The sequence below is a fragment of the Polypterus senegalus genome, chromosome 5 (assembly GCF_016835505.1).
Source record: "Polypterus senegalus isolate Bchr_013 chromosome 5, ASM1683550v1, whole genome shotgun sequence".
In the NCBI taxonomy this organism is placed as follows: domain Eukaryota; kingdom Metazoa; phylum Chordata; class Cladistia; order Polypteriformes; family Polypteridae; genus Polypterus; species Polypterus senegalus.
The window spans coordinates 29,716,299-29,740,882 of NC_053158.1; the positions used below are offsets into that span (position 1 = coordinate 29,716,299).

At 37.2% G+C, this 24,584-nt stretch overlaps 1 protein-coding gene across 2 annotated transcripts in view; it reads right to left on the reverse strand.

The window, feature by feature from the left end:
- LOC120530177 (cysteine-rich secretory protein LCCL domain-containing 1-like) overlaps positions 1-24,584 on the reverse strand; it is a 75,184-nt gene that overhangs the window by 13,984 nt on the left and 36,616 nt on the right. For both annotated transcript variants that reach the window (XM_039754414.1, XM_039754415.1), the window contains exons 3-12: positions 22,421-22,539; positions 12,412-12,544; positions 10,327-10,442; positions 8,044-8,144; positions 6,647-6,814; positions 6,383-6,443; positions 3,200-3,266; positions 2,489-2,619; positions 538-581; positions 196-268 (exon numbers count right to left, since the gene is read on the reverse strand). In XM_039754414.1, coding sequence (XP_039610348.1) covers positions 196-268; positions 538-581; positions 2,489-2,619; positions 3,200-3,266; positions 6,383-6,443; positions 6,647-6,814; positions 8,044-8,144; positions 10,327-10,442; positions 12,412-12,544; positions 22,421-22,539 — 1,013 coding nt within the window. The remainder of the gene's footprint in view (positions 1-195; positions 269-537; positions 582-2,488; positions 2,620-3,199; positions 3,267-6,382; positions 6,444-6,646; positions 6,815-8,043; positions 8,145-10,326; positions 10,443-12,411; positions 12,545-22,420; positions 22,540-24,584) is intronic.

The following is a 24,584-nucleotide window of genomic DNA, read 5'->3' on the forward strand; positions in this document are numbered from 1 at the left end:
TGGGTAAGCAGTCAGATAAATGTCTAGTAATGATGCTCACGTCAAGGTATGACCTTGAATGCTGAAATGTTATACAAATTTTGTACAAAAAAATGTAATTTGTCTAAGACAATACAAAATTGTTTCTGAATATTATCCTTGTCAGCTGCTTACCAGCAATAAAAACACTAAATTTCCCCATTTAAGTGTTATTACCTTGGACAGTGTGTCACTGGCTTCTGGAAGGGGCAGAATTGGGCGACTGTTGTCTGACAGGTGACAGCTTTTACTAAAAAAAAAAAAATTGACCATGTTGATAATAATTCAGAAATAATCGGACAGAAAAGGGCAAGACTCCATTTTTAAAAGTTGACATTTATCACAGTAGGACAGTGTACCATACTGAAACATACATTTCAATCAAACAGTAGCATATCAAAAACTCTGAAAAATGTGCAAATATATATAAAATGGACAGAAGTTACATATATAAAGCAAATTTTAAAGGGAAACATCCAAACGAAAAGAATAAATCAACATGGTGAAGTTAATACTAACCTGTTACTTTTGAGACTGTAAATGAATTAGCAGACTGGTATTTCCTGTTAAACAATGACAAAGATTATTACTTACACATGTATCACTAATTCTAAATTATGTACCCATCCATCAGTTCTTACATTTTTAAAGAGCCAGCTTGCTCAGAACTACCTCAATGGAATACCAGTTAATGTCATAAAAGACCACTGGCTAAGTGAATGGAAATTATTACAACTAACCTGACAGAAATGATTTAATGAAAAGCATTGCGTGTATTAGGAAGGTATACTCACTTACATTAATAAAACTCCAACCACTTGTAATGGAAAAAACAAGTTAAATTTGATACTGTGTCACTTTGGAGAGTACTTGGATACTGCTGGTTTGACTTTGTGTCGAATGAGCGGTTGCTCACGGAGTCCCAAATGAGGCACATGACCTGCATTGTGAGGGAGCGTCAGTTATGGCACTACGGCCATGTGACGCGATTCCCTACAAGGGTGATCCGGCTCCCAGGATCCCGATTTTAGAGGACCTGAGCAGCTGGAACAGGCCAAGGGGATGCCCACGTAACACCTGGCTGCGGCAGATACAGGGTCATTTCTGGAGGGTGGGACTGCATGTCTGCCTGGGGGGTTGCCAAACGGGATCCTAAGCTGTTTCGTCAGGAGGTGGGTGTGGCATACGATGTACCAGTGCATGCTGCCCAGCCTGACCTGACCTGCCCATAAAAATACAGTCTTCATTTTGCAAATAAAAACCTTTTCATTCATTTTTCCTTCCACTCCTCAAAATTTATAGTAAAAAATCCCTTTCAAATGGAAACTCACGGACGAAGACATCCCCACATGGAAAGCAGAAAGCCGCATTGCATTTTTTTGAGTACTGGAGCGAGCAGTATTTTGTTTAATAGTAAAAGACATTGGCTGCAGTCGTCCCTAAACTGATATGTAAGCGGGTCCGACATTGCTATGTTTGTCAGGGTGCTAATTGCTCCCACGGTGTACTGTAAGGTGAACGCAAGTCTGTTTTCTTGTGTTTAGAGTGAAAAACAGCCATGTCAGCAAATCTGTTAAAGTCTATTAAAAGAAGATTTTTTTCCCCAATTTGTACATTACATTATGAGTAGAAAATCAACAATAAAATCAAACAGTCCCATGTAACTGATACTTAGTATTTTGATGTCGGCACCGAGCGCTGCAATGGATGGATTCTCTGTTCTTTACATGGCTTACTGTTCTTGAAATAACTTCTTAAATTTGTCGCATTAGTTGGGAAAGCATGCGATTTTGCAGGCTTGCCACTAGTGACATATTGCCAGCTTATACTTGGCTGACCCATCCCTGGCTGATGTAAATTGTCAGCGCTGTTACATAGCCCTCCCGCTAAAGTTGCTGCCCCAGCAACCACTTCCAACTCCTTGCAATGGCAGACAAACTCATTCAAACGGCAGTGGGGTCTTCTTTCTCACTTTTGTCATGCAGCTAGTGAAGATGACACATCAGGCCAGCAGAGCATACATAAAGACACACTCAATATAAAATTTATAAAAGATTGACATGATGGTACAACTCATACTGAAAAGATTCAGCTCCCTTAGGCAGTAGAGTCGCCGCTGTCTCCTTTTTCTGTTGGCTTTTTAGTTTTCATTAAAAGTTAGTTGTGAGACTATGATTGTCCCCAGATATTTATAACTTTCAGTAATCTCTAATGCCTAGTCTTTCATTTATTTTCCTGTGGGTGAATGGTGTCCCTTCTAAAATTGATCATTAGTTCCTTACTTTATTGTACCATTTAGGTGTAGAAAAGACTCGTCACACCAGTTAACAAGATCATCTACATGTTTCAGTCTCATTCAGTAGGATTATAATCGCCAGAAAATGTTAAGAAACTTATAGTGAAATTCATTATACTGTATTATAAAAAGTACAATTCAATATGTAATTTAATCAAATGTTTTTTTACTCACCCTATAGACTGCACACCATTTCTGTTTGATTTAATAAAATAATCCCTCCTTCCTTGTCTTGTGACATCCAACCAGCCACCATCGTTGTCGATTATTCCATAATGTATTGCAGATCTACAAATACTGGATTGCTTTGGAAGAAAACAAAATTACTTTAAACCGAGATCAGTTTTTCATTTCTGTTCTATTAAATCCATCTGAAGCTGCTTCTGCTGATTTCAGAGTCTGGGAAATTTTCGGTGCAAGGCAGAAACCAACTTTGGGTGGGAAATGAGACTACCACAGATCACAGCAAGATAAAACACCTAGACCTACATGATTAAAAGTATATGTAAAACGTCAGACAGTAAAATTGATAAATGCAAAACATAAAACTTTGAAATTACAAGCCCACAGGCATTGGGTTCAAAATCAGCAGTCGACTAAAAATTTAAATGAATGCCCCTACTGCGAGCTCTACCTTCATAATTCATTGCATTGGTTTAGAAATTCGAAACTGAGTGCATCGTCTAATTGTTCCCATCCACTTTTAAGCCAGATTCACTCATGGTTGTATTAAATACCAATGTATTTTACACATCTGGCTCTGCGAGACTAGTGATGTCTGCTGCCCCATCCAGAGCTGGCTCCATTTTGTCATGAGTTGTTATAATAGAACACCTAAGCTTCCCATTCATTGATGGATAGATGAAAAATATAATATTGTCTTACCATTTCAAAGTACACGCTGCCTATTACTTTTGCTTTGCTGTCTAAACAACCAGGAGGGCACTCGTATCTTGAAAAGATATTGAAAAAAGAGAAAAAATTTAAATGTTGAAATTAGTTTTTAATATGTTTAGCTTTAGACTTTGAATACAGTATATATTCTGAAGGCACTATCAAATTTAGATTAATTAACTAGATATATCTTTATTGTCACATATACTGCAACAATACTGTACAATGTAATGTACAGTAAATTTCACATAAACCAGCAGATGGGTACAGCACACAGTGTATTACCTTCATTCACGCCATAATCTTATGGTTGCCTCTGCTGTGTATGCTCAATCTGAAAACAGTATCACCTCTAAGAACTTTGTGCTTAATGGCAATTTTTTTAATATAAATCCTGCTGATTACTCCTCTGTATTACTTAACCTTACAAATGTGTCCAGCAAATAATGACCATTCAAAATTCAATGAATGCGGACTGCTTTGGTGGTTCTCATTCATTCTGACTTGTATCCTATTTGACTTATGTCAGTGTCTCTCATCACTCTTTGCAGGCCAATATTTTACTACGTGAAATGAATTGGAAGAACTGTTTGTGTTGATGAAAAAAATATAATTTTCTTTACTCAATTGTGTCGCAGTTAGGCAAAATAAAATATCTGTAATGTGCCACATAACTTTTAGTAATTAGAAAGGAAGTAACATTTAAAATTAACATCGCAGGATAGCTATCAAGAATGGTAAAAAGTCTTAGGAAGAATATTGACAGAGAGTCATCGTGTCAGTGTTAAATGGACTGAAAAGAATGTCTTTATCATGCTGAACTGACCAGCTCATCTCTATAATCTGCAATGAACCATGAAAGAGTACAAAGAGAAGCTCTACAATCTTTAGAAGCATGGCGCTTTAAATGAGTCTATTGTTTTGAAAGCAAGTTACACTTACATTAGGAATTTACTCATCCAATCACCAATTCAACAAGAGCTAGCAAAAAAAGTGCTTCCCTCCAAACAACATGGATAATGAGTAAGTATGATAAAGACTTTATAGATGTGGTGGAGGGGGGGTTAAGAGTCTGTTATAGGCTCCTTACTAGAACTTTTATTAGGGACAAATTAGTGGATAATATTATTGAAAATTTGAAACAGATACCCCAGTCAGCTGCAATTGATTTCACATCACGTTCATGTTTTGCCAGAGAATATCCAAAGTGAAGTGTTAGACAGTGTCAGTCAGCCTGATCCTATGTCTAGTGCCATTGATAAATTGACGGACGTCACAGGCTGTGTGTTTATGTTTGATATTTTGATAGAGCAGGATTCAAAGAGGAATAAGCAGGCATGTTTGGGGATGGCTGGGGTACCTAAGGGGGGTTTGTTTTAGCCAGGGTTGCTGTTCTGACTGGCGCTCAAATTCCTTTATGTCTCTTTTCTGTTGTTCATTTTTGAAGCTTTTGCTAATGTTAATATTGTTGTTCATGATTATTTGTATAATTATGTATTCTTCTTGATCTATATACCTATTAAAAATATGTGAATCTCATTTAGAACTTGAAGTCAATCCTGGGAGTGGTGTTTATCGGCGAGAACCTTGTGGCCTCAAGATCCATGCAGTGTGGTTAGACTCAACTTGAAGAAGCAATGGAATGCAGCCATGCAGCTTCATTGACCATGTAAAGCAAAATGTGGCAGTTAAATGTACATGACAGGCATGTAATAGGTTTGCGTGGGAAAGATTACAACAGACTTGACCTTACTAACAGAATCTCTTCCTTAGGAAATGAAATTTGTACAGCATTGACACCAGATCCAGATTTGCTAATATTATAGGGCTTTTCCCCTTTCCGTTTGGGTGAGACCCTAGGTCTTTGTGAAGGTACTCAAACTAATGGTAAATGTACAGTACAAGCTAGAGGTTTTACCAGTCAACTAAACCTTAATGCAAATTTGAATTGCTATCTGTCAGATTTTGTGAATGTATATTGTAATATCAAGTTCAAGGCTTGAACTTGAACTTCATATTTGTGCTTTACATTTTAAATTGGATTCATTAATGTTCAAAACATTCATTCTTTATTTTATGCTATTTGTTTTACCGATGCTGGTATCACTGGGTTTCCAAACAATGATGCAATAGATGAGGAAGCAGTTGCCATTGTCCTACACATTGGCAAACATGTTAGGGAATACAATCACAATGGCCATTTCATGAAAAAGGCAAATACCACATTTAGATCTTTACTGAACTTTGTATAAAAACAAAAAATAAAAAATAAAATAAATCTAGCACAATATTCTATGCGTTTTATAAATCTCTGGACCCTTTATATCCCAAATGTTTTGTTGAGCTCTTTCATATTTTCCAATGGTTTGCATTACATGGAATCGACCGCAACCTACCTTCCTATTATAAATGGGCTTAGCTTTAAAGGTTATCCACTGCTTCTCGAAATATAAATTACTTGCTATACTATTTTGTAATTGCTATACATGTGGTTTTCTGTGATCTGGGAGTTTGTGAGAACTTCAGTTCTGATCTTACTTTTTCCTTTATGTATGTTTTTTGTTACAGTCTTGTTTTTATTATTTGCTTGACACCATTTTGTTACTGTGTCATCACATGGGATTCAGAATCAGATACTTTATTACCTTCCCTATAAATATGGTAATGCATGACAGATTTGATATCTCTCACTAGTTGGTACATATTCGAAACAACCACAAACTTTAGCAATAATTAGCTTCTTTACAAAACAGGCCCTAACTTTAGGATTTTAGTTTTGACTTCAGCTCTGTTTCTGATCTAAGTTTATCTTTGTCCTTTGGTTTTGATCATTCAATTCTAGATGACTTCCTTGCTTTGACCTTGACTCATCCATAAATTTCTTCTGTCAGCTACTGTATCATCTCCTGGTCACCCTTCGCTCATAGTTATTCTAGGGCACACTATTGTCTCCATAACATGTACAAGGATCAATTTAATGCATAGATCTTTTTTAGATATTACATTGGGTGTGGGCTCTTTCCATGGCACATTGGGCAATTAATTGCTTATTTGGAGTCCATCATTTGGTTTGCCAAGAGTCAACGAGTGGTAACACTAATAAGTTAGTTTCATCATGCATGCAAAATATGGCAGATCCTTGTTTCAGTAGATCATTCTCATCATTTTGCTCACCTGTTACAAGTTGTTCCTTTGCATTTGTCCCGAAGTCTTGTTTCACATGTTACAAGCTGTGCTGTAAACATTATTCAAGAATATAAACAGTCATCTTTGTATTGATACTTATTATCATATTCAGTTACAAATATATAAATTTTCATGTACCATCCAGAAAATATAAAGTAACAATTTAGAAAACAAATTCTAAACGAAACGTTTTTGACATTTAATATACTAGTAAATAAACTGACAGCGAGCTTTGTTTATAAGAGTTCTTACACATTTGTTGGGTATTTATAACTTCATTTTTGTCAAGCTCCTCTGTTCTTGTAGATGATGTTGGAGTGTGTGTTCTTGGTTTCGGTTCTTGTGTTTTTGTTCTTTCTCGTTCAATTTCATTGGTTTCTTCAGGTTCCTGAGGTGAGTAATGGGTTTCTGATTCATCACCTGAAATAAAACATGTCACTGACTTTTCCCATTGAAATATATTTTTAGATAAACTTCAATCCTAGGTGGGCAACATTAAAAAAATTGTTGAAATATTTAATGACAATGGACCGCAATTTTTGTTCCTAACGAAATTGTAGATGTGAGGGCACCGAGTCCAAATCTATCAACAAAATTGCTTTATCAGATCCAATTTTTGAGAGATGAATGTTTAAAAATAGAAACAAACTTTCCAAAAATTATTTAGACTTTTAAAAATTATAAACTACACATATAATTATTACTTTCAAAAGTAATCACTTAGTTTTTTTTTTCCTGTTGTAATCCTCTGAATGTTTTCCATGGTGGAATAACCAACAGATACAGTATTTTTTAATAACTGGTAAAAAAAATTAATTCCCCACATACATATCAAATGTATTAAAAAATTGGTTTGTTTGTGTAATATATTTCACTTTCACAAACGTATGGCTTTAAAAATAAAACAAGCTTCACTGTTAGACAACTGAGGTGCTACTGAATCCCAGGAGTGAATGATAGAGTTTGGTTGGCCAGAAGGATTGCCCTCCACTTCCTTTTATTCAATCTACTCCTCTCTCAAAAAGGTGTAAATCCAACAACTTCTGTTGTCTCAATATAAAGGAAGGGTGTGTACTGTTTATAATTCTTCTAAGGATAAGCATTGCTTACAAAATGAGGTGACTTGGTAGCGTTATTCTCTTATAAACCCCTGAAGGCGTTTTACAGTGAAATAACCGACTTCTAACGTAGACTCACTCCACTTTCCTCTATAAAGTCTCTCCATTTCAGTTTTGTTGTAACCTCTCTTCATGTTCAACCCATTTAAACAATTTTAAAAATTTTCTCTCTTCTGGATAATAATCATGCATCTTTTTAACCTTCGAAATATAAAGGCAACTCACAGATTGCTATGTTGAAGGAAAAGGAGAGGAAAAAAAAATGCAGATTTACAGCAAAAAATCTGTGGGTTGTTTCTGTCTCAGTTAACATTATGAACAAGGAAGCAAAACCTACTTCAAAATAAATTCTGAGCATGAGAAATAATTATGTATTTCATACATGGATTCAGAACACCTAAATCTATAAAGTATATTGATTTTTTAGCAAGGAATGATTTTGGAATAGACCAGTGTTTTGTTTCATCAGCAATTGGGAAAATAATAAAAATGCATGTCACCAATAAACAAACAAATAAGGTTTGCACTCACCTTGATAGCACAGATTTTCTCGACAGCCACCACCATAACTAGGTGGACATGCAGAACAGGGACGGCCATGTTTGTAGGGAGCATGACCCCACCAATTACCCCTGTAAAAATAGAGAAAAGCCAAGCAAAATGACACCTTTTATTGGCTAACTAAAAAGATTACAATATGCAAGCTTTTGAGGCAACTCAGGCCCCTTCTTCAGGCAAGATGTTTTACAGAAACTGAAGTTTCCTGTGTTTATATCCACACACTAGGACAAGAAACAACAATGGTAAATTTTTAAATGAAAACTCTTAAATGTAAAAAATTAATAGGTTCATTCAGGCTAAGATTAATTTAACAGGAGAAATTTAACATTTAATTACATAGAAAAACAAATGAGTTCTGTATGGGAGTTAGAATTAATATAATTCATTAATTGTTTAATTAAGTGCAATCTTACTGTGATAGAAAAATTCCAACAAACATTGGACATAGCAGCACAACAGTCATTTATAAAGATTATAATAGTATAAAAAAATCCAGAAAAACAAAGTCTGACACCAGACGTAATGAAACATTGTGGTCCCAGTTTGTGAAGATCAAAGACAACGTCTGTCGGTTACCTTACTACACCTCATGTCTTTGCAAAGGGGAGGCCACTACAGTAGTTTATTTCTTTTAGCAGTCATTGATGACAGGCTCCACGTATTCTGTGAACAGCTTGCAACCTACATCGGATATAAAGTACTGCCCTAGCTAATCATACAAACATATAAACCCAAGAACTTGAACGTGAAGTTGGGAAGGACGAAGGACATTTTGTGACCTCATGGGGAGACTTTTTTTTTAGACCTCTCAATTTGAAAGCTGTGACAACGTTGCCCTCATCAGATGCCGAGAACTATTTGGGGCCTCCTGAAGTCAATGGTGCTCAAATCAGCATCAATAAGGAAGGAAGGCTGCTGTGCTCTTAACAGCACTGATAAAGATATTTCGATGGTTTGGTTTTCCTAGAGATGTTTTGATGTTGATGGGTGGCTACTTTGGGGTACCTGATTAACAGGTCTCAGAGTACTGATGCCATATCATGCTGAATGAACGTTAACTAGTGTGCACCATCTTGTCCAGCTGTGTAATCATTTTGTACTTTTTTTTTTCAAAATGTAAGAAATGTCTCCAAATCAAGTTGTATGCTGGACATAAAACAGGGCCTGTACCCAACTGTTATGGTTAACATTACATTCTCAATCCCATTTCGTCTAATTTAGGGTCAAAGGAGGATCAGAAGTTATCTCAGCAGCACTAGGCAAACATCAGAACATTAGAAAATAGAACAAAAGGTCATTCAGCCGAACAAAGCTAATTTAATAAAATGAACATCAAGTACTAGTTAATTTATTTGTTTGATGTCCGTAAAGTCCAACTTGGGAATTTATTCCATGTGTTTATGGTTCTGTGTGTGAAGAAAAACTTATCATTGGTGCAAAATTCAATCTTAACAAGTTTCCAGCTGTGTCTCTACATTCCTGTTGAACTTATCTTTAAAGTAACAGCCTGGATCTAATGTATTACTTCCTTTTGTAATGCTAAAAACATCATGTCATTTTATAATCTCCTGTAGTCCTACAATCAGCCTAGGAGAGTGCTGGACTCTCTCTAGAGCTTCTGTGTCTTTTGGTACTATGAAGACAAAAATTTCATGTTGTACTCCAGGTGAGGCCTCTCAACTCCATTATAATTCTTAAGAATAACCTTCTTTGACTTGTACTCTACACATCCTGCTATATACCCTAACATTCTGTAACCTTCTTAATAGCTTCTGAAAACTGTCTGGATGTTGCTAGTGACCACTAAGTCCACTATGACTCTTGGGTTCATCTCACATGGGGTGCTTTCCAGTTTCAGATTGACAATTGTGTAATCAAATATAACATTTATGCTTCTTACATGTAATACCTTATATTTATCTACATTAAATTCCATCAGCCATAAATCCAGAGGAAAACTTATGTAGACCTAGGGAGAACGTGCAGACACTCCACATGGATGACAACCAGGCACAGGTCTAAAACTCTGTGTAGGAGAAGCACTAACAACTGCTCTGCTAGGCCAACCAAGTGAGATGTGATATTTCTAAATAAATTAGGATTTCACTACAATGTTTAATGTTTTTCCAAACATATGACAAATGTCATTAAGACAGATCCAGTAGCAGTAGTACTAATCGTCTGAACCATAATGGTATTCCATAGCTTTTTCACATACTTTAAAAGTTAAAAAAAAAAAAAAAAATCACTTACTTGGGGGAATAATTGCAAACCAGATAAACTGCTTTTGGCCATATCTGTCCCCAAATGTTCATATTGTAGCAGAGATTAATGGCACAGCCTATACGACTGCTGGTTGCCCAGACTACCTAGAAGATAGATTAATTTTCTTGTTAAATAAAATAAGGACCAAAATCTCACAATCCATAGATCAGACATGTTTCATTTGTTGTCGTAAGAAAATTTCACAATGTCTATTAAATTACGTATGTCACATTTATTATATAATGGTCACCAGTCTTAGTCTGCACATTCCCCCTGTGTCTGCATGAGGCTTCCTGGTTAGTTTGTTTTTTCTCACACATTGCAAAGGCATACTGTATATGTTAGGTTAACTTGTAACTTGGCCCCATAAACAAACCAAGAACCTTTGTTTAAATGGCACCTTTCTCTAGTGAACTTTCCAAGGTGCTTTACAGAATCACATGGAACAGTTAACTCACTCAGGGTCACTGGTTAGTTAGAGGTGAGAACTAAACCAATCATCTTTTGGTTTATATTACAAAATATTTAGCCACTATGCCCAACTTTAATCATAAGAATGGTTGTGTATGGGTGTGCCCTGAGATGATCTTGTCCAGATTTGGCTCCTGGATTGTTCCTAATTGCAGCCAGGGTCAGCTCCATCCTCCTTGACCCTGTACTGGATTCTGCAGGTTTCATAATGCTGAACAACAAGGCGTCGCTCCCTAAAATAATAATTGGTGACTATGATGGACAGTTGCAAACTGAGCACAAATGTAATATCAGATTGACTATATCACATAGGAATTTGGAGAAACGTGAAATCAACGTTTATTGAATTTAGCGTGTTTTAGTGCTAACATATTGCATTAGTTCAATTAAGCTAAAAATGTTTTACTGCAGAATTTCATTTGCACTCAGCTTCTTGTGCTTCTCATTTTACCGTCCAATAATAGTCTGTCAGAATTGATGGATTCCACACCCCCGTTACCACTTTTCCGTCATTGTAATGTCCTTTTCACTGTGTTCGTCATTGACTGTACCAACATTACCAGTGAAGAAGTCCAAGTGTGCAGAAAATTAATCTTTAACAACATATTGAACTTTGTTTTGTATGCTTGAAGCATGCTATTAAGCAGCTGGATGAAGTTTGGTGCTATGCAGCTGCCAAGAAAATTTGCAACAACATCCTTGAATGCTTTCCATGTGATCTCCTCTGGCCATACTAGCAGAGCCACTCGTCATTGAAGATGGGTCTTATTTGTGGACCACCAAAAATGCCTTCCCAAGTCTTGGTATCAATTGAGAATGTTTCCGCAAACGTCTTCCTTGTTCATCACTGTCACAAAATTTATCAGTCCACGTTTTATATGAAGAGGAGGGAAAGTCAACAAATGGTTTATGTGCCACGATTTTCTATCCTGGAACCAAATGTTCACCGAGTGTCCAGTTCTTTAGAATTTGATGACACTCTTTAGCACATCTGTCCCATTCACAAATGAAACAACTGTACTTGATATACATGAGCTGCATTCCTAGCAGCAGTGATGCTACTTTTAGTTATTTTACGGAATTATGTATATGAGAGGAAATCACAAAAACAGTAAATAGTAGGAAATGGTAAATGGTAGGAAAATTTAAATGTTTGTTTTTTGTGATCAGCAAGCCAAAGTCCTTAAGATACACCTAGAAGTGTTCAGAATGCAAAATCTTTGTTGTCATGTGTAATGGATGATACTCAGCAGCCTTAGCTCAAGATATAAAGTTAACAAAACAATTGTGCATTTTAATACACACTTGCTCATTAATACATCATCATATTTGGCCATTTTAAATCTGCTACTCAACCTAACAGTGACATTCTTGAACCCAACCCAACACAGACACAAAAGAGAACATGTAAACTACACCCAGAAAAGTCACTGGAGTTTTAAAGCGTTACCCCCAATCACAATGCCTGCTTAAAACCTAAAACACTAATAAAACAAAAAGTAGCTCTTTCTTATATTGGTAAAAGCATTCAACCTATATAGACATACTATAATAAATAACTTGCGATAGCAATAACAATATTAACAAGATATTAAGACGTACCTGTGTATAATGAGTGCACACTGGCCCAGAACACCTGAAGGGACAATACGGGTTACACTCTTGGGGGTATGGAAATGTGTAATCCCTTACTTCATCATACCATGCCTGAACATGGAACGTTGGCGGCCTGTACCTGAGGTGCAAAGCAAAATAGTAAAGGTAAACCGATTTAAAAGACTAGTAAATATGTTCATACACACAGTAAAACTGCCAGTATCAAATTAACACTTTATGTGTAGATGTGGGTTTCTTTCAATACTGTACAGTATACAAGGTGTGGCAGAAAAGTAATGAGACTGATGTTTAATTTACCAAAGTTTTTATTTTTTTCAAACATCAATGTTATCCCCTTCAAAGTAGTTCCCTTGGGCAGCTACACACCGATGGAGACGTTGTTCCCACTGTTGGTAGCAGCACTGGAAGTCTTCAACCAGTATGGTCTTCAGCATGTCCGTTACACTCTTTTGGGATGTTTTTCTAAAGTCCCGAAATGACGTCCTTTGAGGACATTTTTCAGTTTAGGAAAAAGGAAAAAGTCACACGGACTGAGGTCAGGTGAATAAGGGGGCTGGGGAACCACAGGAATGCCTTTTGAGGTCAAAAATTCTGTTATGGAGAGGGCAGTTTTTCGGCACCATTTTGGCACAGACCTTTCGCATGTGCAAATGTTCAGTCAAAATTTGATGACCGGTAAATCTGTTCAAATTTAATTGTTCACTCAACATTCTTAATGTTAAACGACGGTCTGATCTCACAAGAGTGTTCACACGTTCGATGTTTTCATTGGTTTTCGAAGTTGAAGTCCTCTCTGAACGGTGTTCATCTTCAACGTGTTTTCTGCCTTCCAAAAATGATGTGTGCCAGCGAAAAACTTGAGCTCGGGATAAAGAATGCTCCCCATAGGCCTGTTTTAACTTTTCAAACGTCACACTTGCCGTTTAATGGCACAACGTTGCTCCAAATTCCACTGTTCCATTTTGCGTGACGCACAACCAAAAACACAACTTCGCTAATAGCAGTCACAAAAATCACGTAGTTAACAGAAGGAGTTGAAACTCGCACTGAGCTATGGGAGGGTACTGATACACGTGCTCTATCAAGGACAACAGCGCAGCGTTGCCAGATCGCTTGCACTGTTGCCAGTCTCATTACTTTTCTGCCACACCTCGTATACTACTTTGACACTATAAAAGTTCATTTAAAACTGGTGTTGTTGCTGTGCACTACATTAGCCTTTTTAAAATACATTTTCTATTAAAACACCTTGAAATCCCTCATAAAATCTAGAAGTTCCCCATAGTTGAATGAATTATTCTCAGTATTTGGCAATTAGTTCCAATGTAACGATTCAGAAAGTATTAAGACCCCTTTACTTTTTTCATATTTTGCTGTGTTGCAGCCTTGGGCTAAAATCATTTAAATTCATTTTTAAATCACATCAACCATACTTTATACCCCAGGATGACAAAATGAAAAAAGGACTAGTAATTTTTTTAAATTTATTAAAAATAAATAGAAAAAAATATATTATATTGACAGTTTTCAGACCCTTTGCTATGACAGTTGAAATGTCACTTAGGTGCATTCTATTCTATTGATCATCGTTGAGACATTACTTCACTTTGTTTGGAGTCCACCTGTGGTCAAGTTAATTCATTGGACATAATTAAGAAAGGTGGACACTTCTGTCTATAGAAGGTCCCACAATGCAATGCTCATCAGAGCAAAAACCCAAGCCTTGAGGTTGTAGAGCTTAGAGACAGAATGGTATCAAAGTACAGATCTGGGGAAGACTACTAAAAATTCCTGCAGCAATAAAGGTTTCCCAGAGTTCAGTGGCCTTTCCTAATTCTTAAGTGCAATAAGTCTGGAAAAGCCACAACTCTTCTGAGAGTTGGCCACCTGGACAAAGTTAGCAATAATTGTAAGAATTGTCATGGTAAGAGATGTGACCAAGAACTCAATGGTCACTCTGCCTGTGCTTCAGAGAAGTCGTGCAGAGACAGAAAAAACTTCCAGAAGGACAGTCATCACTGCAACACCTCACTGATCTGTGTGTTATGCCAGAGTGGCCAGACAGAAGCCTGTACTCGGTAAAAGAAACACGCAAGCCCACTTTGCAAAAAAGTACCTAATGAGCTCTAAGGCTGTGAGAAACAAGGTTCTCTGGTCTGATGAAACCAAAATTACTTTCCAACAGGACACATGACAGTGACCCTTAGCACAAAGCAAAGACAACAGAGGAGTGACTTGGGGACAACTCTGGGAATGCATGAGTTGCCAAGCCTGAGCCTGGACTCAAACACAATCAAACACCTCTAGAGAGACCTCTAAACAGTTGCCCACTGACGGTCTCCATCCATCCTGACAGAACTTGAGAGGATCTGTAGAGAAGAACACCCCAAAATCAAGGTGAGTGTTAAAGTTGTTGTGTCATACCCAAGAAGACTGCAGCCTATAATTGCTGCCAAAAGGGCTTCATGAAGTACTAAGTTAAGGATCTGAATATGTGACTAGATGATATTTCAGCTTAATATTTTAATACATTTGCAAAAATTTCTAAAATTCAGTTTACACTTTGTCATTTTGTGGTATTGAATGATGCTAGATGTGATTAAAAAATGAATTTATGATATTAGCTCAAGGTTGTAACATATCAAAATGTGAAAAAGTGAAGGAGTCTGAATACTTTACAGATCCCATATTAATTATATATATAATTATATATATATATATACATACACATACACACACACACACACAGGGAGTGCAGAATTATTAGGCAAGTTGTATTTTTGAGGATTAATTTTAATATGGAACAAACACAGTGCTATCAGTCAATCCAAAATGTTAATAAACCTGAAACCTGAATGTTTCACAACGGAAATGTGAGTGTGAACATCATCAGGGGAATACATATGTGCGCACAATTATTAGGCAACTATTAGTGTGCAGATTTATTATGCAACTAAAGAAAAATGAAAATTTTCCCATCTCACTTGTTTATTTTCATCTGTTATAGTGAGAATAATAAACAAACACCTCAAAATTTACAAATAAACATCTCTGACATTTCAAAAAATAAATCAATCAATCAATGACCAATATAGCCACCCTTCTTTCCAATAACAGTCATAAGCCTTTCCATTCATGGAGTCTGTCAGTTTCTTGATCTGTTGACGATCAGCTTTTTGTGGAGCAGTGACTACAGCCTCCCAGACACTCTTCAGAGAGGTGGATTGTTTTTCTCCCCCGTAAATCTAGTGTTTAAGAAGTGCCCACAAGTTCTCGATAGGGTTTAGGTCAGATGAGGAAGGGGGGCCATGTCATTATTCCTTCATCTTTAAGGCCTTTACTGGCTGGCCACGCAGTGAGAACTTCGATGCAAGTGATGGAGCATTGGCCTGCATAAAAACATGGTCTTTTCCTGTATCACTGTTTGAAGAAAGTGTCTTGAAAAACTGGCAGTAGGTTTGGGAGTTGATTTTGAGTTCATCTTCAATGCAAAAGGTCCAACTAGCTCATCTTTAAAAATACCAGCTCATACCAGTACCCCACCTCCACGTTGGAGTGGAGCTCTGTGCCCATTACTGATCCACAGGTCCGTCCATCTGGTCCATCAAGAGTCACTCTCATCTCATCGGTCCATAAAACCTTTGAAAAAAATCTGTCTTCAGATATTTCTTGGCCCAGTTTTGGCGTTTCAACTTATGTTTCTTGTTCAGTGGTGGTTGGGTTTCAGCCCTCCTTACCTTGGTCATGTCTTTGAGCACTGAACACCTTGTTCTTCTGGGCACTCCAGGTAGGTTGCAGCTCTGGAATATGAAAGTACTGGAGGATAATGGGTTCCTGGTAGCTTCACGTTTGATTCTTCTCAAATCTTTGGCAGCTAATTTGCGTCTTTTGTTCTCAACACGTTTCTTGCAACCCTGTTGACTATTTGCAACAAAATGTTTGATGGTTCTGTGATCACACACCAATATCTTAGCAATTCCAAAAGTGCTGCATCCCTCTGAAAGACTTTTACAATTTTTGACTTTTCAGAGTCAGTTAAATCTCTTTTTTGGCCCATTCTGCCTGAGGAAAACTAGCTGCCTAATAATTCTGCACACCTTGATATAGGGTGTTGATCTCCTTAGGCCACACCCTCCCTCATTACACAAATACACATCACCTGACGTGCTTAAATCCAATAAGCATTCAAGTTAATACAGCTTGGAGTTGGAATATACGCATTAAAAATGATGATATGGTCAAAATACTCACTTGCCTAATAATTGTGCACACAGTGTATCTATCTATCTAAATAAATAAATAAATAAATAAATAAATAAATAATATATATATATATTAGACATTAAGCCTGTTACAATAATGGGCGCTACAACAGTAGTGCATAAACATTAGTAGAAACAGTCTATATTAAATGGCAAGGGACCTTGTATGTGGCTGTAATATGCGTCACTGTATTCTGTGCCTTTAATTTTCTCTCTCAGTAATATTGGTTTGTATTTTCGTAAAATGGCTGTAATTTTGTCAGACACTAATACAGTGGAACCGAAGTTATTACTCCCTTGAACCTTGAACAACAGAGAAAACTAACTGCAAGAGTTCACGCTATAGCCTTACGACCCGCTCGCTAAAAACACCTTTTTTGTTTTAAGCACAGGGAAAAAAATGAACATTTGAAAAATCCGTAATCTAATAAACAACCAAGAAAAGTAACATTGCAACAATGCACGCGTGCGCCTGTGTGTGTGTGTGTGTGTGTGTGTGTCTGACTCTGTCCCATGTGTGTGTGTGCATGCGTGCGGGCAGGTGTGCATGTGTGTGTGTGTGAGAGTGTCTGTCTCTGTCGCAGGCCTGCCTGTGTGCGTGTGTGCGCGTGCATGTCTGTCCCCCATGCGGGCCTGTCTCTGTGTGTGTGTGTGTGTGTGTGAGTCTCGCGTGCGTGCGTGCGTGCCTCTCGCGTGGGCCTGCCTGCCTGTGTTTCTGTCTGTCTCTCAGGTGGGCCTGCGTTCTGTCTGTCTGTCTCTCGTGCGCACGCACCTGTGTGTCTCTCTCTCTCTCTGCACACACAGGGAATGCACAGGAAGAGACTGAACACATGCTGTGTGGCCCCGCGCATGCACACTTCACCAGAAGACACACACACACGGACACCTGGACACACACAGGGGTTTTATTTAAGAGGATGATATACATATAATTATATATATTGTGAGCTGGAGGGCTGATCGCACCCCAATTAGAAAAAGACATCCCTGGGAAAACCACAAACCCTGAAACACTGACTACCCTCACATTGCTCCTTATCCTTGCACTATAACGCATAATACAAGCCTCACGCGGTACTCCGCCGACTTATAAGCCTTGCGCAGCGCCTGTCAGTTTTGGAAATGATTGTTTGCTTTTATCTCTCTTATCTCTGACTTGTCATGGAGCACGTTTAAGCTCATGTGTTTGCGGTGTTTGAATAAAAATCCTTCTTGTTTCTACGACCTCCTGTGGCTCTGTGCAAATCTGTGACCCAAGTGTGACAAGATATATATATTTAGTGACAAGTAGTTGGCGCTCTCGCTCCATTGAACCCCTGTCCACGACTCCAAACACCAGGTAAAACTCCTCAAATTGACTTTATTTTTATGCCACAGTGTACAAAGCACACTCTCCACCACTATACTCATAAATTAACAATAATCACTAAAATCACTATATATATATTTTATAGCAGCAGACAGCCGGAGTCCATGCCCGGCAGGGACGCCCCATCGCTGTATATTCAGGGGCAGCAGCCATGGAATGTGCAATACCTCCCCCTGGATGCTAGATGGCCACCCCTGGGTATTGACTGGGATAAACGGCCGGTGCCTCAGTTGCTGCTGCCGCAGCAGACAGCTCCATAGGGACGCCATCGCTGTATATTCAGGGGAGTTGGCTGCAGCCCTGTTGTGTCCTGCAGCAGCCACCAAGGGGTGCTGCAGCTGGGACTCCTGAGCCTGCATGGGCAGTGTATTTGGGTGGACTATAAAAGGGGCTAGCAGCCACCACTCAATGGCCAGAGTCGGGAGAAGGAGGATGAAGCTTGGAGGAGGAGTGGTTGTGCAAAAGCGGAGTGTGGTGTGCTTTATTTTGTATGTTTTGGGACTGTGTTGTGCCTGTGGAGGTCATGGGGAAGATGTGCCCCACAGGTCAAGAAAAATTAGACTCCAGTGTGAGCCTGTGTCAGGTTAGGTGTCTATATAGCTCCTTTTACAATATTTACATATCATACTTACATAGACATACATATACACATCTTCCTTTATTTATTTCCTATTACTAAAACTATATAAAATTTGATTTAGAAAACCCATTTTCTTATAAGGTGTGCCACAAGATAGTTTAAATTGATGAAAAGCTCTTAATTTTTTCATTGTTTGTGACATAACCTGTATGAACCATAATGAACATTCCTTTGTTTCTGAGTGGTGCATATTTCAATTGTATTTGCAAAATACTAACACTCTTTCATAACAAAGATGTCAATAATGTAAAAAAAAAATGAATCTCTCTTTTCTTTTCATCTGTGTGTTTGTCTGTGAATATTTGTCAAGGCGTCACTTGCTCACCATCCTTCATGTGACAGACTACAACACAGCACAGAGGTGTCTTAGAATGCTTATACATTTATGTGACTGCAGATGGAAATCTGTTACGGAGCAAATGAGATGTTACAATAACAAAGAGTGACATGAAATTAAAAAATCGGCAGGAATAATTAAACAATTATTGAAAACTGATTATATAATAGATAAAAACACTGTTTATGTTTTGGCCTTCTGGCAAAAAAGAGCCACCGCCTTGGAAAAATCCATACTGAATCACTGAAATTATAAGGGGGTGGGTGATCATTTTGTTAAAAAGGAGCCACTTGCAACTACCCAAGTAAATCTTTATTCTCACATTCAGTCCTAAAAAGCAGGGAAGTAATAAAAATATTCACTATTATGTCAGTCAGATTTTTATTTTCTGTATTACACACTTCATTCCATTAATAACCTAATCTCAAAAATACATGTAATATGGATGTATCTTTGACTTCCTCCACCTTAAACCTACCTTAACAGATTCATAGATCCTCAAGAGAATAAATACTAATGCAATAACTACTAACACACCACACATGGACTCTCCACTTCTATTGTAGTTGGGAAGCCCAATTCACTTGCTAAACAAACAACACAGACAAAAAAAAAAAGAAATAAAATCACCTCTAATTCAATTTACCTCATAACTGATTCATGAACATAAGAAATTTACATCAACATTTAGAAATCACCTCGACAGTTTGTTTGAAAAATATAAAGTCTGTTTAGATTCCTAATGGAGTCAAATGTAACAGGTGAGCACGTATGCTGTGCCGACATGTCACTTTGGGTATAAATTAATGGTCAGTTTAGTCTTGTGAGAACTGACACAGCAGAATGAGTCTGCAGGGTGCACGGTTATTAGGTGAAAGTGTTTGAAAATCCTTTCACCAGGAGCTAAAGGAGTGGCACAGTTCAGCTGAGGGTCTAAGGCCACCTCTTTGTCTGTCTCAATCAGTAGCACCAGGTATACAACTCACACATTGCAGAAATATTAAAAAAAAAAAAAAAAAAAAAAGATTAAAAACAAAAGAATTTGAAGGCAAGAACAGGAAGAGATAAAAACAGAAGAATAATAAAGATCAGTGAAACAGTACTGGCAGGCACAATTGACAAGATCATGGTCTGGAATAGGCAGAAGATCTAAACACAGACTGGAGGAAAAAACTGATCACCAAATCCAAACGCACAAAAAGGAAATGTATCAAAGAACCAAGGCAAAGACATAACCCTAATATTTCTCAGGAAATTCTAAAGACAGACACAAAGAATTTTAGAAAGAGATCCAATATTTGGACGGCAGAAGCTGTGTGCCACCATCTTTTATAGATGAAACTGATGACACAATACATCAAGGCCAACAAGTCTATTGAATGCAAACAATACAACCATGCAAAGAGCAATATAAAAAAAAGAGTGTTCTGATCTTATTGCAACAAGAAATAAAATGGCATTTCCAGAAGAACGATACAAAAAAAATGAAAAAAGGAGAATGTCAAAGCAAAAAAAACTCCTGAATCACCACAAATATGGGGCTTCAACAAGCATAAAAGTGACCAAAGCAATATGAGTAAACTCCTAAACAGCTTCAGAACCTGATTTATGTTGTAATGATAGATGGTAAGGAAAGCCTGAGCTTATTTTGCCAGTAATTTTAACTTGTCAGCCTCGGAAATAAGAAAGTAGAGCATGGTGTGATAAAGCCCTAAAAATCCAACTTGTAACAGTATACCCGACAGCAGGGCCGACACGTAAAGTAATACGAGTCTGAAGCCAGTAACAGAAAAGGAGTGCTTCCGCTGGTGAGGGCGACAACCACCATACTTTACTTAATACCGCCTGAGGCAAGGTATATATTTGCTGCCTATTTTCCCCAACCCCTAAATATCCTAATTACGCATTAGATGATACATTTACAATACATATTTCTGAACAACAGACAGAAAAAGCTATTTTTGGAAAAAAATGTACAATGTCACACACGTGCTCATGGGAGGCAGCTAAAGGGCTCAGAAGAAGGTAATTCCCGGTCAGACCAGGGGGTGGCAGAGTGCACCAATTCTTTCTCTTATCACCCCACAGACCAATTGCAGGAAATTCTGCATGGCTCTCAGGACGACGTTACTTCCAGTTCCACCCTAGAAGATGTTACTTCCAGTCTAATAGAAGAAACCACCTCCTAATTACGTACTTTCCACATCCCAAGAAGTCGCAGCCCGATCACCTAATTACTGGTTGTGGTCCCAAGATCCCTCTTCTCTCTAATTTTCAAATATACAGTATATAATCCATGTTGCCTGTTCAGTTCTGTTGTGGACTCTTATCTGTAAAGCCTTTGCATCAACCTTTTTTGCTATCAGCAGCTAATTCTCAATTACACGGGAGGCTGCCCCAAACCTCTTTATTGTGTCAACCCTTGATTATTACCACAACAACAATAAACATAATTAGCCTTTAAACCATTAAAAAACAGAAGATTGGTATTAATGGTAATAAAATGTATCATACAAAACAGAATGCATGAAATTCTGTTGTGACGTCCCTCCTGCAAGCTAAAAGGTGTATGTCCATTTAACAAAACTTAAGATGCAAATTTAACAGAGACATTTAACAGGCACTGTGACCAACAACAAAAACAGATTAGGGAAATTAACAAAATTGTGGAAATTAACAAGAAAAATCCCCAGAAAAAAATTACAACAATGTCCCCTCAGGGGCTCCATAATAGCGTATTAAGCAGTTAAACATTACAACTTTATGTAAATACCCTAAAAAAGTTTACACCTCAAAACTTTTAGCATTCCTGTTAGTTACCCAATTTTATTTGGCACAATACTCTTGAAACAATGGACAGAAACTGCTGACTCACTAGAGACAATAACAGAAAAAAATGAGAAATGACTAGGAGGTGCGTAATCAAGGAACAGGCCAGGGTCAAAAAAGGATCTTATGTCAAAGCCAATAACACAAAAACAAAAAAAAAAAAAAAAATGGAGTAAAAAAATAAAGGATTCATTACCTAGAAACCCAAGAAAATAACTTTTTTGCTATTTTAGAGAAATCCAAAGAAATTGGATACCCTGGAAGTGCCGAGGACAACCATTAACCTGTCTGCCTGGATGATGTCACAAATATGCACGACTTGGGGAATTCTGGGAGGATTTCCAAGGAGATGTTCATAAGCCAAACATGCCTGTGCCCGTTGCTATAGAAAATCTAAACAAATTATGGGCTTTTTAACAATCCAGGATACAACAAATCATACTTTAAAAGTTCCCCATGTGTCAAAACTCATATTCCATACATAATTAACCAGAAATTAGGAACTAGATGAAGAATGTATATGTTCCAAAGATCACAACAGATACTGTAATACAAACCTGCCCCAGTGAGCACCCAGATTTTGACCTATAGACGGCAGAAGGCTAGCAGGCCCGTGTTCCCACAAACATGTCTCAGCCCAGGCTTCAGCTGTTCTTTCTAGCTCTGTATCCCAAACCTATAAAGAGGAAACACAGAATTATGTCAAAGAAACACGTTATGATTAAAAAATGAAATGAACACAGCATGTGCTTTTAAAGAAGTCTACATACATTGAATAATGTGGCCTCCTTTTTTATTGCAGTGTGTACTGTCTTGCAGTGAGACTGTGTAATTATTTAATGAGGAAGGGCTGGGAGGATAGACATAGTCTGAGATTTGTGCCAAATACATAACCAAGAAATCTAACCAATCTGTCGCCAAACCCAAAACATTAACCCAAAAATCAAAGTTCCTAGTAACACAGATAACCACAGATACATTCGCAGAATCCTAATTTTGGATGATCTGGGAAGGCATGCCTTTATACTTAGTCTCCACTGACATCAGATATTGCTCATTTCCGGACCTCATGGGTAATATTGCTATAGCAACAGACAAAGCTCTCTAAGTCCAAAATAAAAAAGTAAATAATTCAAAGAAAGAAATTCAAACTTTTACAAAACCTTCTAGCAAAAAATATCATAACCACATTCTTTGGTTTAAAAACCCCAGAAAAGACCCATACGTTTCCCCAAATTCACACTACAAACACAATGATGAATGCAGCAAAATATGTATAATACAGTAAAAACCCTTCAAGGTTTGCACCTTGAGCATGAGAAAGGCACTATATAAATAAAATGTATTATTATTATTATTATTATAAGGTAATTAAGGGTAAACTTTCACAGGTTTACAAAAAAAACAGCTAACAGAGTACAGAAAGTAGTTTTATTTTTCACCTTTTCTTCTGTCTTTTAAGATAATATTATAAGAATAACATAATAATATAATAACATGATAATATAATATATACATAATAATAATAAGAAGAAGAATATAAGAATAACCTTCACCTTATAAGGAATACTATGAATATTAACATCTTGAGACAGTAGCTGTTAAAAAAAATTAAGAAAATCTAAGAGGCATTGCCAATCTTTCTCTAATTCTTGAAAAAAAGATCACTCAATTCTTCATCTTTAACAATTACTTGTAGAATCATTTTTCCGTTTTTTTTAAATCTTATTTTTTCACAATTGTAGCATTCATTTGCTAATTTATTAATCAGACTTCAACAATTTGATCATACTGCAGATCAAATGACCATGGCATTCACCTTTGATGTTTTTCAACCTTTGTATATAGCTATAGTATTATAATGGTATATTAATTGCTTTTTGTTCACCTACCTTAATAAAAATAAAAAAAACAAAAAAAAGTGTCTGAGTGTCATTGTATAGATGCTATATCTCTGTTATATGCCATTTAGTATGGAATTTGTTAAAGCAGTGTTAATGTTTGTGATGTGCCATCTGTTGGAATGAAAAATGTAATGAATTTTATTACTACATGCAATGCAAAAGATGATGCACTGTGAATGTTATTACTGAATACATCCAGAGAGTAACTGTCTGATGGACAAAAGATCAGCTTATCCACCTTAATAAACGGTCCTGTGCCTTTGTATATGCGTGTGTGTGTGTCCATCTAGTTGCTGAGTAAGGGAGATAAAATTTGAAAACGGGTGAAAGATGGAGAAGGGTCAAAAAATCAAAAATTCTAAAACAAATTACAAATAAGTGTCTAAAAATAAGAACATTGGTCGTTACAGTCTATTCTGTTGTCCGACATTATACGCCAGAAGTAAGGTTTATATCTGTAATGCTAATGACTGATAACTGCATGGTGGAGGAGTAAAAATAACAATAAAATTGGCTTGCATGTCAGGGAAACCAAAGCCCCAACACACCTAAGCTATAATTGCTAAACCAGGCCAATGCAGTAGTGACCTCTGACGCAGCAACACAATGCTGAGCAAAGCCCTTTGACTATAAAAGGTGGTTAATTCAACAGCAACACCAAGAGGAAGCAGTGAAAATGGGTGACTCTATCCAAAGACGAAAAGGCCACTGTAAGGGAAATTGATTGGCTGGGTGTTACTATACCAAACCAAATAGTCAACCAACATATCAAAAAATATAAAAAACACAAGGTCTGCATTGATTACTTAGATGTCAA